This window comes from Carassius gibelio, chromosome A10 (genome assembly GCF_023724105.1).
Source record: "Carassius gibelio isolate Cgi1373 ecotype wild population from Czech Republic chromosome A10, carGib1.2-hapl.c, whole genome shotgun sequence".
Taxonomy (NCBI): domain Eukaryota; kingdom Metazoa; phylum Chordata; class Actinopteri; order Cypriniformes; family Cyprinidae; genus Carassius; species Carassius gibelio.
The window spans coordinates 13,362,053-13,379,147 of NC_068380.1; the positions used below are offsets into that span (position 1 = coordinate 13,362,053).

Below are 17,095 nucleotides of genomic sequence, written 5' to 3' on the forward strand. Positions count from 1 at the left end.
ATTGGGTTTACGATCTGAACATCACTTTGTCTCAATGTCGTCTCCTCCTCCACTGCGTTCTCACCGATTGGATAAAGTCCCCCCCGCCTCCCAAAAAAACCCTCTCAGTTCATCGTCTGCTAATGTCTTTGGGTCTCTTGGTTGCACAGGGAAATTATTGCTCACAGCGCTGGGCTATTGCATTCCAGTTTGGCTTTTATTGAGTCAATCGATCGTTACTTCGCTCTATCTCTCTCTCTCTCTCTCTCTCTCTCTCCCTCCCTCACACACATACACATACACACACAGAGCTGGAGGGAAGGTTAATAGCCACTGGACACACAGGAAAAGGTTTGGGGAGATTGCTCAGGAAATGGAGCATGACTTTGGAGCTCGTGAGGGTGTGTGTGTGTGTGTGCCACCCACGTTCGTCCTTGTGTTCATAACATCTCCTTCGGACCAGGTAGATATACGGCACATAAGTGTCCCCCTTCCCCCATTCTCAGAGGGCCCTGTTCCGTACCTTCCGCTCAATCAGCAAGAATTCATATCTAATTCAAAGAACAGGATATCAGTTTCATCATTAGTGCTGAAGCACATGCTCTCCTCCAAGAATCCAACTTAATGATCTTCTGGTTTTGCTCCTTATAATCTAATGCCTCTAAAGCCGTCTTCCACTCGACCAGCTAACTTCAATCACAGAGCTGCCCTCAGGATTTTCACAGAATCGTCTTCATCCCAACTCTCGTCTTGCATAACCAAACTTTTTCTAGACTTGCTCATGCTACACATTACAATTTCTTTTAAAGGAATGTTCCAGGCTTGATACAAGCTAAGCTCAATCGACAGCACTTGTGGCATTATGTTGATTAACACAAAAATCGATTTGAAAAGAATCACTAACAATGAAAGTGAAGAGGGCAAATCTATAAACTTTAAAATACTCACTGCTTTACTAAAAAAGCCATACAATATAAAATATAGCATGTTAATATGATTTTAGTGTAAAAAAAAAGGTTGCTAACTTTTTCAGTATAAAGATATATTAAATTTTACTTGCCATGACAACGAAACAGTTAAAACCTTAACGATTATAAAACAAAAAGGTAATTTAACAGCATGACAGCTTTAATAAATAGAACAATAAATGTGTTTTCTAAAATTAAAACCTTCAAATATTTGCTTGAAAATCAAAAAACTTGTCCTATTCTTATTCATTTCAAGTGCATCACTGTAACCTAGACTTTTTTTTTTTTTTTTTGAAGAAAATGAGGAACAAGTTTAAATGCTTTTTCGATGTAATCAACATTATGTCACATCTGCTGTTGACTCAGTTGAACCTGGAATATTCCTTTAATGTTCGACTTGCTAACAACTTTCATCAAGACACATACACTTGCCATGCTTCAACATGCTAAAAACATTCTGCAACATGCGCAAACCTTCACCAACATCCACAATACATTCGGCTGACTTTCTGTTGCATTGATTTAATATTGTTAGTCAAAGTTTGATTAATTTGATGTATTTATATATTTATTTATTTTGCTGTTCTGGTGTTTGGGGCACAGCTCAAGGACATTAAATCCATGCGAACCATAATAAGAATCAACAAATGATCTTTCTCAGACAGAACAACAGCAAAACCAAAGTTGTGAACCTATCATACCCATAGCCACTCAGGTTGTGCCTTCTACAGGCCCAGTGGCTGCTATTGGCCAACAAATTCATGATGTCATAATCAATGAGGAGATCACTTCCCTTTCGTAGGACAAACAGGCACCTTTTAGAAGATGGTTGACCAATGTTTTACTCAAACACACACATTGCAAACAACTTGCATAATGTGGTGTGTGTAGACTGATAAGATGCCTTTAGAATTATGAAGAGATCCTGGATGTCACAGCACTTCCTCTTGGCTATGTGTCAGTTATGAAACCTGGAGAGGGTAATCAGTCAACATTTCCAGGCAGATTAAAATGCCCAGATTTGACCAAACTGTTAAAATTATGAACTGTGGTGTGCAAGCCAATGCATTTACACGTGTGCCCAGACAGCCACACACACATAAATGAATAATGGAAGCAGATGTTCATTTCACATCATTCTGTCTCTTTCACACTCTAATACTCACGTCTAAATGCACACAAACACTGCGTCATTGATCGGCTCGCCGCAAATTTAAATTTGCATATTAAAATCTCTCATCTGAACTGCTTGAACAAGCAGAACGTCCCCTGGAAAAGGAGTAAATAATTCAAGCAATCATTGCTGGACTCCATGTAATCTCCATCAAACAACTATCAAACAATTGCCCCATATCTCCACTCGTTTTCAAATGATATGGGTGCCGCTTCGAGCCCACTGGCTATTAAACATGAATATCGTCGTCCCAAGAGAATTTAGTTCTTTTTTTTTTTTTTTACAGCCTGCAGGTGTAGCCACAATTAAACCAAAAACAGATGGGTTTGGGTTGTGAAGAATATCAGACAGTGGAAGTGGAACTACAAAGTTATGTTTAATTAAAAATCACAAATTCTGCACAACACCATTGGCTTCCCTGGCAGCAGCCCAGCAGAAATCAATCTACACCTGCTGAACAATAGACCTGGATCCTTCTTGAATGGTCCAATAAAAACTAATTTTACTGCACTCCTTCCAATAGTTCTGACTCGCACAGAGCAGACATTGGCAAACTGATGGCAGGGAAAAAATGAACCAGCGAGGGTCTCATCTGCTGAAATCATTATGATGATATTGGATAATAACCTCTCTCTCTCTCGCTCTCATTCCTACACCAAAAGTCTTCTCTCAAACAAAAAGAAACCATAGGGAAAGAAAGTCAATTGAATTCTTCAGTTAGGATGGATATTGTTTGCATTTTTTTGTCTCACATCCTGAGAGAACTTAAGTAGGGCAATGAGGGGGCAAAGAAACATGTTTTTGCAGAGGATTAAGGGATCATATGGGGGGTCAGGTGCCATGTCGGGTCACTGGAAATATATAGGAGCTGGTTCGTCGGTCGAGCGGCAAGGATTCTCCGCTCATTGCAGTGAGCCAGGGACTGCTGTCTGATCTCGCCCCATTAAAAACCCACAGATGGCAGCCACTTACACAGCTCTTCCTGTCCCCATTGCATGAAGGAAAATGGAGTTCTCAGTGTCAGTGTAGTTCCTCACCCTCCCTGTGTGCGCCCCCTGTGCTATGAAGCATCAGCTCTAGGGGCTTCTTTCCTGCTGTTCTTGTGAGAAGGGGAGTCTGAAGTCTTTACAGTTTTGCGTGGAGGGCTCTGCTCCGCTACAAGCTCATGCAGTGAAGGTTCCTTGTACATGGCCACTGTGGGAACAAGAAGAACAAAGACAGATATGATTTAAAACAACAACAGAGAAACTAAAATTGGTGCAATGTAAATCTTAAAGAATCTGCCATTGAAGACCCATGCCGGTTGACCACTAATATGAACAACGGGAAGGGTCAATAGTTGGTACAATCTAGATATTATCTGGTTTAAACTAGTTGAAGCTGGATGTTAGCTGGTCTGTGCAAGCTAGTTATTGACTTGTTTTAGCTGATGCACGCTAGTTGTTAGCTGATCTAAGATGGTCATTAGCTGGTCCAAGCTGGTTATTATCTGGTTAAAGCTATTTGAAGCTATATATTAGCTGATCTATGCTAGAGCAAACTAGTTATTTGCTAGTAATTTAATTAAATTAATTTAAATTAAGCTAGTGGGTGTTCTAGGCTAGTGCTGTCTGGTTATTATTTGGTCAAAGTTAGTGCAAGCAGGTCAATAGCTGGTCCAAGCTGGTGAAATTTGATAATTTGCTGGTCCAAGCATGTTATTAACTGCTATAAACTGGTTATTGGTTGGTTTAAACTGGTGCAAAAGGGTTAGCTGATCTAAGATGGTCATTAGCTAGCACAAGATGGTATATGTGGTCAAAGCTGGTATTTATCTGGTATGAGTTAGTGTGAGCTGGTTATTATCTGGTCAAATATACTACAAGCTGGTTACTAGCTGGTTTATGCTAATGTAAAATGGTTATGATCTGGTCTAAACTAGCTGGTTATTGGCTGGTCATTGGCTGGTCATTATAGCCTGATTGTTATTATAAACCATACTGACAACATTAGCTGGTTTGTTGCTGGTCCAAACTGGTCTGTTAGCTTATCACCTGCATGGACCAGCTATTGACAAGCTTAAACCTAGAAACTAAAACATTATATTATATCTTCCATCTGGGAATTTTCCATGTGAGTCTTTGCTAATCTGTATCTGCATCTGAATATGTTATAATATAAGTTTAAAATCAGATCTGACCTTCGATAACTTTAGGTAGGAAGTGTGCAGCCCCTTTGGTCTTCTTCACGCGGTTGCCCTTCATCACTTGGCCATCTCGATTGATGCCGATGTACCACGAGCGTCCTGACTGGCTTTGGCGGTACAGCATGGAGGAGTACGTCACGTAGTAGTTCTCAAACACACTCTCTTTGAATTTGCACTCTGGGTTGAAATTCTCCTGCCAAATAATGAAAAAGACAAATATGCTAATAAGCACAGACATCTGAAATGCATGCGCATAGATATATGTGAATGCAAAAGATGAAAAAAGTTAACATTTTGCCCACAGACATGTAAATAAATAAATGTCGTACTTTTGTACAATGATTAGTTAGATTAGATTAGTCTGCATCTGTTGAGAGTAAGAAGAAATCCCATCATGGTGTTTCTTTGAAAGCAATGTTTTATGAAGAGCAGGAGGTAGATTATTCTACTCATAAACTGCATTCATTTGCATGGCTAATGAACTTAATGCTGTCCCTAAAGATACTCTGAGAGCTCCACTCAACATACATACCGGCATGCAAATGTAAATGTACACACTTGAAAGCATTACCCACAAATCTATAGATACTCAAAATGTCGCGGCATGAGATGACGAAAAACACATTCCGCTTTCAACCTAAACCTTTTATTTAGGTCATTCTGAACAAACCTGCCCGTTCCCATTCATTTCCCTTTCACTTAAAGCCATTCCCACCAATCCAAGCCACTGTAGCTGGGTGACTGTAACCAGGAGCAACATGTATACATCTTTCTTAGTCTGCATCAGGGTCCCCGTCCTGTCAGAGAGCAGACCAAATCAGCAGGATTGATTTACTGAGGGTAGCCAAGCAGAAACGGCTGACTGAAGTGTTTCTGCAAACCACTGGAGATTTGGATTGACTGATGAAAGGAGAAACATTGAAGACGCTGGGGGCTGGAAGGGGACGAAAGGGTTACAGGAGTTTTTCTTGCCCAATATTAACCAGCTCAGCTTGAGTGAAAACCAGCGAATACGAAAATTTCTGCCTGTCTGCTTTTAGTCTATGCAACGTTCAGGTTTTTTTCTTAAATTTGTCTTCATCAGCTCTCTCATTTTTATTTTCTTTCACTCATTTTATGCCACCCTCCCTTCCACTTGGCCTATGCATCAAACTAAGCAGCTTTTGCCTCGCGTATTTGATATCCTCAAAATCTCACAGACAAAGGAGATCAATAGATGATCAGCCTCATGGAATGCTAATAACAATCTAATCGCATGAATCTAGTTAGCATGGCCACTGTGAAGGACAACGTCACCTCCAATCTCACATTTTCAAGTTCATTCCTCCTATATATGACCCCAAAGTTGACCTTTCAAACCATACGTCACATAATAGCTTGTGGTGGTACCATCTTTTTAATAAATACACATTTTGAACACAACTGTGAAAAAGGGATCGCTGAGTGTATAAATATAAATGTTTGTAGAGCAGATGCAATCGTTTTTTTTTTTTTTTTACTAACTTGAAATGTGTCTCCTCATTCACTTCACGCTTCAGTGGGGATCTGCAGGTAACAGGAAGCGCTCACTGCAAGTGAGCTTACTAGCACACCACACTTACTAGCAAACATGCAGACTCAACAAAACATACTGTATATCCACACACTCAGCAGCCACCACAGGATCTGAGCTATGACGTCCCCATCCAAGATGTTCTGCAAGCTTCTTCTTACAGCCGTTGGTTCAGAGAGCATGAAATTGACAGACGGAGGGTGTGGGATCTGACTGCTGTGCTGGTTCTGTCTCTCGTCAAAGTGGAGTTAATGGCCTTGTTACTGCCACATGGCAAATGCAAAAACACTTCACGTGGGGGCACTTTACAATGCCTGCTACTAAAAGCAGTCTGCAATGTTCCACAAGGCTTGTCGCCCATCACAAAAACTTCAACAGATGAGGCATTTAAAAGTCACGTTAAACTGCCAACGACAACAAAAGCATCAGATACAACACTTTTTAGACTCTCTTAAATGTTTGTAAGAGAGCATAACACTATCTTGTTATAGAGGCTTCAGTCTTGCAGCACAGCATTTTTGAAATTTTCTTGAAATTTTGAGACCACCGTGATCTCTATGTCCATCACATTCTCAGCAGGACTTTCTGGAAATGTAACACGATGCTGAAGACAACGTTGAATAACTGATACCATTTATGCTATTTCAAAGACACATATTATATTTTCTTCAGAGAAACTGTATTAGTCCCAAATCCATGACTACAACGATAGGCGTTATACCGAGACAGGATGTAGACTGAGAAATATGCCCTTCATCACAAGATCATGGGAAACACACAAAGCAAGCATCTCTGCCACAAAGGAACACTGGGATGCCAAAGTTACGAATCAAGCTATAAGTGACGAGTGGCATCCTTTCTGGGAGTGAAGAAGGCCTTTTTAAAAAATAAAATGAATGAGGACCCAGCAGCTAAGGAATTAACCCACAAGTGATAATCTTCACAAATGAACACAGCTTTTGATAATTTTGTAGGTTAAATACATTCACCAGAAGTAATAGGCTATAAACAAACTACTACACCATGATTTTAACATCACCATCACTAAACGTCTGACAACTCTTTTTTTCTGAGTTTGAATAGTTGATTACAAACACAGTGAGGCTGTGAAAGCATACTAGTGAGTAGTTAAACCCTCACTTTTTGCTTTCTACAGCAGATCTGATGCTCTCTGACTGAAAGTGGCCCCAATAGTGCCATAGTCTGTCTGTATATGTCATTTGTGGCCCATGATCATATATAAACATAAAGCTTCTTAATGGGGCTTACGTTTCATCAGCAAACGCTTGTGTGTGTGCTGCCCAATATGTTTATGCCTCAGTTAATCCTTTCTCTTGAGTTCATATGTGTACATATATGTAATGTCATGCCACTTATATGTACATAAGTGGGAAGAATAATTTGCCTATGTTTGTGCGTTCAGCAGATGTTCAGTGGCATACAACATTACATAAGTCTATAAAGCATGCAGGGCTGCATTAGGAAACATCAGTGGATGGATGAAACGAATGCAGTCGAGGTCATAATCCATTTATGCTTTATGCCATTTATGGTTCTGCAGCTGGCGAGGTTGGGCGGGGCTATTCCATATCACTGATGGCATTTATCTTTGTTTTGAGTGATGAATGGTGGGTCCCAGTCAATAAGATTCATGTTATGGAATGTTAGATGGCATCTCCTGTTTTAAAGAACGACCTGGAACAGCGCTGACAACCAGGAAGTATTACTAATAAGCAAGTGGCAGAGTAATGGAATCTCATTTTTATTCGCATGAAAAGTGTGAGTCTAGCACACTTCCATTTAACAATATCAAGGTGCTGACAGCATCTAAAATGTAAACTGTCAACTTTAGAGATGTACAAACTGTTACAAATCTTAAAAATCCATTAAATGTGTTTAACACCATTATATTGATTTGTTAAACCATTTACCAAATTTGACTTTGCACTTTTTGGCCTCTAAATAAAGTCTTTTTTGTAAGAAATCTTCTACCATTATGTGTGCAAGCTCCTCTCCTTGTTGAAGTTCACTAAATTTCATATTTGATATTTTACATATTAGTATCTATCAAAATGCTGAAAAATCCCTAGGAATACTAATAAGATCACCTTGGGCAAAGACAGAGAGACCACGGAATAACAAGACTCAGTTGAAGGGTACTAGGGTTCATAAGGGGGCTTATGGGAAATGGAGGCAGCTTAAAATGCCGCAGAGGGTTTATGGGGATGAACAGCTACAATCTGCAGTTCATTACCCGCAAGAGGAAAAGAGAAGATTACTGAATCACTTACACTTCTGTTTCTCTCCGACTTTCTCTCCCTGTCAGCTTGTGAGGGAGCGCTGGGAATGAGGTGTGTTTGGAAGCAATTGCATGTTCTAGTTTGGATTCATATCAGTAAGTCTCTGGCTTTTCATTTACCTTCAGAAATTGCAGGTGTCTCTTTAAGTCTGCAGTGTGATGAGTGTGATTGCATCTCAGCGATGGGAGCATTCTGAATCTCAATGCTATCTGTGAAGAAGGGAGTCTAGAAACCATTTATCAAACTTGAGATAAAGGCACCACAACACATATTCTACACATCTTGTCTGAGGTCACACAATCACACACACCCACACATGCACATATTGTGCTCAGACAATGCCATTATACCTCAAGTTATCTGGTGGAAACTTTGTAGTAGTTTTAAATTGAAGCCTGTGTCTCCTGAATAAAGGCTGATCATGGCAACTGGCCCAAAGCTATTTCTGTCAAGAGCCTTACAACTATGTCAGCGCCACCCAATCCCCATATCTTTCTCATGCTCTCTTTCTCACCCTCTCTCACTCAGCCCAAGGGGGTTTTTCCAGAGCCTACTGTCTATAAAATGGGTCAGGACGGAACTGGGCTCTATTTTTATCTGGAAACCATTTTCTTAACTCCACAAAAGGTATCTCACAGATCTTGATAACACACAACACACAACCTCCTCTACCATAGACCAATAGTGTGGAGGTTCCCTCAGCAGTGCGTTCTCCATTGCTCTCCAGGGCTACCATGCCAATGCGTGCACACACGCACACACACACACACACACACACACACACACACACACACACACACACACACACACACACACACACACACACACACACACACACACACACACACACACACACACACACACACACACACAGTGTTGTTCCAAACATTGGATATTTCTGAGCTGCTCTTTTTAATGCAACACAAATGGGCAGTGCTTTATACTGTAAAACAAACTAAAAAAGACTATATATACAGTATAAAAGTAGCATCCAGAAAAGTCCAGAAAAGAGAAGTTCAAACATAAAAAATAGCTCCAGATATTTATGACAGAATGTTTTTGACCAATGAATTTCCAGAACTTAATAAAAAAGTAAATAAAATAAAGGTTCTTTATTTGTATCCATTCATGGTTACATGAAACTGTCGATTGCACAGACTCATAGTGGAAAAAGATTATTTAGATCAATAAAATGTTCTTCAAAAGAAAGAAATAAAAAAATGGTTCTTTCACTTAAAGGTTCTTTGGAGAACCAAAAAGGATTCTTTTTATGGCACTGTTGTAAAAAAAAAAAAACCCTCTGGAACCTTTATTTTTAAGAGTGTGAGGGTACCAAAATTCATTGTGATAAATCGTTCAGGCTATTTTGGGAACCATTTAACCAATTAACAGAAAATAATCAAAGAACGATTACATTGCCAAACAAGTTTTGCTGAACACAAGAGAAAATTTAGCTTCAGAAATATTTTGGAGCACTTTTTCCATGGCTTTTAATATTTCATTAAATGACTTTCCCAGACATTTTCAATTTTTCTTGAAGAACTTGATCAGGCCTTCCAAATGTTATTTTTGGCTGTTAAGAGTATTAATAAATAACAAATTAGGATAACATTACCATAAAACATCTGTTTCTTGCAGACAACATCCAGCATTAAATATAAAAAGGAGAGTACTTTAAGAGAGCAGTAAAAAGTTAATGTTTTTATTTTATAGTCATGCCATATTCAAAAGGCATATTGTCATTGTCAATAATTTTGTAGATTTTAACCTTTTAAATCATGCAGCTAAATTGTCCGTTCTAGATCCGATGGTGCATTATGAACCTTTATGGTCATTACAGGCTTTGCACCAAACGCAGCATGAGGACATGATGAATGTCTACCCGAGGGGATGTATGAAATCCATTATGTGGCAGAAAAGCACAATCCCTGTGGCAGTTTGTCTAATTTACGTGGGTTTATTAAAATGAGATACTTACAGAGCTTGACAATGTAGTCACATTTTATGAATGACCTTCTCTTTAACTGCAGTGAGGAAAAAGGGGAGGGAACCGGGAGCATGCAGAGGAAAAAAATGCCCCTGGGAGTGAGGTGTTTCCCCATTGGCTGTGTCCTTCAAATCTCACATATTTATCTGTTCATTCACACACACTATTTCTAAGCCTATGGTTATCAAATACACACTTGCATATAAATCCTATGCTTATACAATCTTATGCACAGACTGGTGATATAACAAAACCCTGAAATAATTTCCATGATTTCCTGTACCCAGATGCCAGTTAAGCAGCATTGTAAACATGGATATCATTCCCAAATTAATCTGCTTACGTAACCTCTCTGACATTGATTAAAATAAACCATCCCTTTGCACACAATTTACCCAAGAATTCAATGTAGTGTTCTTCGAAAAAATAATGTTTGCTTGAGTGCTAAGGACTGAAATAGGGCACAGAAAGGACAAATTCAGACGGTTAAAATGCAAGGAAAGGACAGAGCTAAGGACGAGTCCGAATGAAAGGAAATCGTGAAAATGACAGGAAAGGTTGGACTGACCAGACCTAAGACATAAAAAGATGAGGGGATGAGGGACAGTTTTAGGATAATAGACACAGGACAGGATGTCGCAAAGCGTCGGTAAGCAACGCAGGCTCTGAATGAAAGACAGCTGCTTCTGAACCAAATGCCGCTCTCCACTTCTGAGAAGAAAATCCCCTCTTTTCTCAGTTCACAGAGGCAGGAAACAAAAGCTGTCTCATCCCCCATTCTAATCGGCAGCTCTGGGATGCATGCTCACATGCACATACAAGCAGCCTAACAAACACACACTCAATATCTCTCTCTGCGAGCTGTCTCATTACTCTCTCTGTTCTCTTTATCCTTCTCTAGCCGTGACACTGTCTAAATATCTGCTCCAGCTTGCCTGCTAATGCTGCTGCTTTCCACTCTACTCCACATCAAGCACAATTTGGGTAATTGGTCACACTGCATGGGTTAATCCTTTATTATTGTTTTTTTATTTTTATGGGAAAACTTGACCATGACCTTTGGGAATTGTAACAGCACATATCCAGTATGGTTATAGGGCCTCTAGTACATTTAACACAGGATTCATATGTTTCCAGAACCACATGAGATTTCTAAAATCCTTTAAGAATGTATATAATATACACTCACCTAAAGGATTATTAGGAACACCACACTAATACTGTTTTTGACCCCCTTTTGCCTTCAGAATTGGCTTAATTCTACGTGGCATTGATTCAACAAGGTGCTAAAAGCATTCTTTAGAAATGTTGGCCCATATTGATAGGAGAGCATCTTGCAGTTGATGGAGATTTGTGAGATGCACATCCATGGCACGAAGCTCCAGTTCCACCACATCCCAAAGATGCACTATTGGGTTGAGATCTGGTGACTGTGGGGACCATTTTAGTACAGTGAACTCATTGTCATGGTTTTAACGAGTGGTTCTTTCAGTCAAAGTTGCTCTTCAAACAGCTTGAATCAGTTGGCCCTTTCTCAACTGAAGAAGATGTTTTCTTAAATTGCTGGTGTGTTTTTTTTTTTCTATTTGCATGTTTATTGAAGTTGCAGTGCATTGAGCTCTCTCGGCCACCATACTTTTCCCTTGTAATAGTAATACTAACAATAATAATTTATCTCTCCTAGTTCATTTTAATTAATGCATTAACAAATGAGACTTTAAAAAAATGTCTTAATAAGTTGCAGCTTAGGGGCCCAATGTGTGCAGGGGCCTCGGACTGGCAGGTCTATTTTTTTATTATTAAAAATGTTCTTCAGTTCAAACTAAAAAGAACCTTACTGGTCCATAAGAAACACCAAAGGAGTATTCTTTGCATTGCCTCTGACAAAATTAATGTCCTGTACTGTAGAATGCATGCTTAGCACCGCCGAATGTATGCGCGATAGATCAAATAAATGCAGCCTTGTTGAGCATAAGAGACTTCTTTAAAAAAAAGTTTAGCTCAAACCTGCTCCAACACACCTGGGCATTTTTAGTCTTCATAAAGACCTTGATTTCCTGGCTTAGGTGTGTTAATTAAACTTTATTAAGGCAAACTCTGCAAACTCTGGAAACAGAATTGAACATTTATGATATAGCCAGAGAAGTTCAGCACCACGGAGAGCGGCCTGACAATTCAGCACCCCGGAGAGCATCCAAGAACATCACAGCTAGGTACTAAATGGGTAATTTAATGCCATAACAAAGTCTGGCTAATTCAAGTTATGCCATCCTCTTCACACCAGTCTGTTTGACCAAACAATTTATATTAAGTATAATAATTATATATAATAATTATTTACCCCTTAAAAGCTGCACATCGGCAATTATCTCTGAATCATTATTACACAGGCACATGGAGCACTCCAGCATAATGATTCTAATAATAATAATCATCAATCCTTAAAAGAGAATTCAGTCACTTACGGAGGTGTAGAGGTATCCCTCGCTGTTCATACCCAGGTAGAAGCCAGTCTTCGCTCCCTGAATTGCCACTATCCGCAGACCCACAGGAATCAAGTTGAACTGTGCTAAAGGATAAAATCAGAGAAAGTTATGCTCAGAGTAATAGATCAAACACTCAATGAAAAAACAAAACCAGTGTCAGAGAGAATCGAAAATGCAGGTAAAACCAGTGTTTGGTTGCTTCAGTTGTAAATCATACTGTATTTTCCTTTTTAAGTAGGCGGTTCTTGGGTAGAATAAGCTGCAATACGACCAGACCTTTTGCCTGGAGTCAAAAATCTGGCTTTGAGAGAATAGGGACAATTTGACATAATAAACAGGATAACAGAGATGAAGACCAGAGCAACACATAAGAGTGGATGTAAAACTGACAGGGATGGAAAAGATAATGGCATGAGATGGGGGAAGGTATACAAGAGGGACTATCTGTCCTACTTCTGTTCTCCTTGGTAGAAAGATGGATTGTGTTTGATATGGATCATTCAAGGAACATCACAGAGTTAATGCTTCTGAGAGATAGCAGAAGATAAAACCAGGCAATGAGAGCGAGAGAGATATTCCCTCACAGGCTGAGGAACACTGGCTAAATATATCTGCATTTAGTCTTCAGTGAGATTTCCTGCTGTAGTTTGACAGATATATGACTGTATCTAATTGGTGTCGGATAGTATCGTAACAATTTAGCATCATCAAATTCACCTCATTGGGTGCGAAGTGTTAAGAATTCACGTCAGACCTCCCTGTCACAATGTTCATGGGACGCCGCAGTCGTATGGTTATTTAATATGTATGACAGTCATTTCAGTAGACAAGCATGACATGTAAGCTAATTCTTGACAACCCAGGCTGGAATGTGCTACACTTGTGCACCCTGACAACTGCCATCCCAATAAAATACTTCTCAATCTGTTACTCACACACTCAAAAAAAAAAAAAAAACCTCACATAGAGCTACAAAAGGCACAAGAACTCATGACGCTTCACATGTCAGCTCTCCTTGGCATGTTTTCCTCTCTCCTTCAATGTCTCTTCCCCTTTATGAACAGCATGTTATGGTGACTCAACATAAAATACAACATCGTACCACTGAGGCCTCAGGCTGAACCTGTACAAAAGAACTGACTTCCAGAAATGCACAAATGTGTCACGATATCAAAATCTAGGCTTGACTCCAGAATACATGCATGTTCTACACTGTTAAAAGTAAATATTTGTTTAATGGTTCTTTGGATCGTTTAAGGTGCATTCATGAATTAACTGCTAGAGTTTGTGATAATGTTGGTTGCTAATAGTAATAAAATCCCATGTCTTTCACTCTCTGCATTCCCATTGGTGGCCACTGCATTGCATAACTGCTCATTTACATACAGTAAAACTCTGTTCAACTTTGTTGCATCACCAGTGGTTGCATGTAAGCCTGAAAATGCAACTCTAATTAAAAATGAATTAATTCTGAGCAACCATTTAACAATGAATTCATATACAAATTCTATACTTTTTTTTCTAAATTAGTTACAAATAAAACATTAAAAACTAGAAATGTATCTTTTTAACTGCTACAAGTGTATGTAGGCATCATAAATTGTAATGTAAAATATGAAAAGTGGATATTCCTTTGGAAGATTTGCTGAATATTATATTATTTAAGTGTTATTACATTATTAGTGATGTTCAAGAATATAACTTGAGTGTTAGATGATGGTAATTTAAATTTAATTAAATGTTTAATATAAGTCGATTCTGATAAAAAATGTATAATAATAATAATAATAATAATAATAATAATAATAATAATAATAATAATAATAATAAAATCAGCTGATAATTGATATACTGTACAGCTCTAGACAGGCTGTAATACCCAGCTCAGTTCTACTTTGAATCATTATGTTTAAGACTTAAGGGTGCAGGATATTGACAAAAAGATAGATTTTTATTTATTTATTTATTTATTTAGAGGGGGATTTGTTGATAATTAGACCATACTTTGGTCAGTGTGTTTTTGTGAAGCCGCATCTGAAGTGACATGTAGGCCCTGTCCCAAATGGCGCACTTCCCTTTCGGTCTCGTGGACTTAAATTGCATGGTCTCACCTCAGTCTCATTCAGCATTTTAACACTTTGAAGTGTGCTCAGTCTTCCACAAATCCCGCATAGATGCAGGCTCCGCACACTTTACCCACCCAGGAATCCTTGCAAAATGCCAGTCAAACAACGGATGGGAGGAGATTTCGCTCAAGAGCAATTAATGACATGGCTGAGAAGAAAATATTGAAGTGTAGGTATCATTACAGTTTTTATGAACTAGGTGAACATTTTACCAATTGTTACCTACAGTTCATACAAACATTATGGTCATCAACCAGTGGTTGATATCTCAAACATAATAATAGCGAGTTGAATAATACGATCGCATTATGATTAATTAAATAAATAGGACCAAATGTCAGGGCTTTACTGAGTCATATGTAAACCTAGTATTTATATTTAAACCTGTAAATTAATCTGAAACTCACGCAGTTTTATTATGTGTTAAAATTGTTATCTTATTTCAAATGGAACATTATGTATTATTACAACTGTATACATTATTTAAATAAGCATGTATATATTGTCTTATGCCCAGAAGGCATAATCAAAAGCAACCAGACCAGACCGTTATTTCCGGCGTGATGATCAAGTCTGTCCCAAAAATACCTCTTAGTAACGAAACACCACTGTGTGTTTCTGACAGATATTTTGTTTTATGTCCGTCTAGCAGTCACAGGCACGGACACAAACAGACACACCTCAATAGTTTCTACATCTGACCAACCAGAGGTCACACACTGCGCCTGTCAGTTGTGAATAACGAGTGAGAAAGAACACGTGCTTACAGAAGCAGCTGCTCTCTTCCCTTGTGCCGTCCATGGTGCCATCCGGCAGCATCTGCAGGTAGTATCCGTGCTGGCTGTACAGACGGGTGACGATGCCTTTTAGCTGAGGATCTGCAAAGACAAAAATACAAATCACAAGCACACAACGTTAGTCCGTGAAGAAAACATCCCAGCTTGACCTATACAGGTACAGCATCATTAAAAATTACACAGAGTCTATTCATTAACAGCAGTTATGCTGCACAGGTCATGTTGCCATGTTGTGCACATGTTTTTGAGACAGGGTCTGTTCTTCATACATTGCTAACTCCGTTAACTGGATTTGATAGCTGATGATTTGGCATGATCTTTGATTATTTGGTTCTTCAAAGCTCATCCTGGACTTGCTGTCAAAGCAACAGGTCCATAAACCATAAATCTTAAACCTGCCCAGGAACAGGCTTATTTCATGTAAACAGGATTAGATTGCATCTTTTTAAGTGGAATTGATATTTAAAATCTGTCCGCGCCAATGATACTTTATTACAAAAGTACCCTACTAATCCGGGGACAATAATTTTAAATAAAATAATTAAAAAAAATTGATTTGAAAATAATATTATAATGTTGTGTAATCTATATTACTATAAACGCAGCCAGTTAGAGGCTTTACATTTATTTGTGATAACATAACTACTTTATAATTGTATTAGAGTCTTACATGTACAGTTATTCTGGGTCATGCATTAATTTGAGTGCTAATAATACTGTTTTGGCTAATAAAACATGAAATCCTTGGTTTAATAAACCTATTTATTTTTACATAAACTCAGGACAACAGTTTACAACAAGAAAAATTTTAACAACAAGAGGTGTTATTGGTTTAAAATTATACAACATAATATAATATACAAAATGTACTGCAACACTTTCTGGTAGTCAAACCTTTTGTGGAACATGTATTTCAACACATTAACTATTAATACCTGTGGTTACTCTGCTAGAACACCTTGAGGGGAACTGATTTCATATGTCCATTAAAAATCACAGTTTTGCACCCAGACCAACCATTAGAGAACAACTGGACTAATTTAGCATCGCTATCCAGAGCGTAGCTGTTTCTTCCTCACATGAAGTTGCCTCAGAGACCTGAAGGGTCAGATCAGAATAGACCACCTTTCTCAGGCCTCACATATCATTTAGATAATGCATTATTCATGAACACTTAGCATTCACAATGCACTTGACATTTAAACTTGCTCATGTATAACTTCTTGAAGGCAGTATTTGCTCTCTTAGTCCCTGTGACCATTTTACTTTGAACGCTTCATCGTCCATCCCATAATGTTTTATTGGCGTTCACCTAATCTTTCTTTTTAGAGAAGCTTTGGTCTCTACAGGACTTTTGCAAATAAAATGTGTTTGCTACTCTATAAAAAATTTACTCGCAAGTTTATTTATGAGACTAGAGATTTTAGAAACAAGTGAAAGGGATGCTAAACCGAAAGTTGCTTGTGAACAGACTAGTTCTAATAAAATAGATGCGGTAGTGACCATGCTAAGAACAGTTTCTTAGGAACAGCTGATTTGTC

The 17,095-nt window shown here is 38.6% G+C and overlaps 1 protein-coding gene across 1 annotated transcript in view; it reads right to left on the reverse strand.

The window, feature by feature from the left end:
• Positions 1-1,168: 1,168 nt before the first annotated feature.
• The window catches only part of LOC128021233 (fibroblast growth factor 11-like), a 31,507-nt gene continuing 15,580 nt past the window's right edge, over positions 1,169-17,095 (reverse strand). Inside the window, exons 2-5 of the mRNA XM_052608290.1 lie at positions 15,525-15,635; positions 12,611-12,714; positions 4,301-4,499; positions 1,169-3,315 (exon numbers count right to left, since the gene is read on the reverse strand). Coding sequence (XP_052464250.1) covers positions 3,182-3,315; positions 4,301-4,499; positions 12,611-12,714; positions 15,525-15,635 — 548 coding nt within the window. The 3' untranslated portion in view covers positions 1,169-3,181. The remainder of the gene's footprint in view (positions 3,316-4,300; positions 4,500-12,610; positions 12,715-15,524; positions 15,636-17,095) is intronic.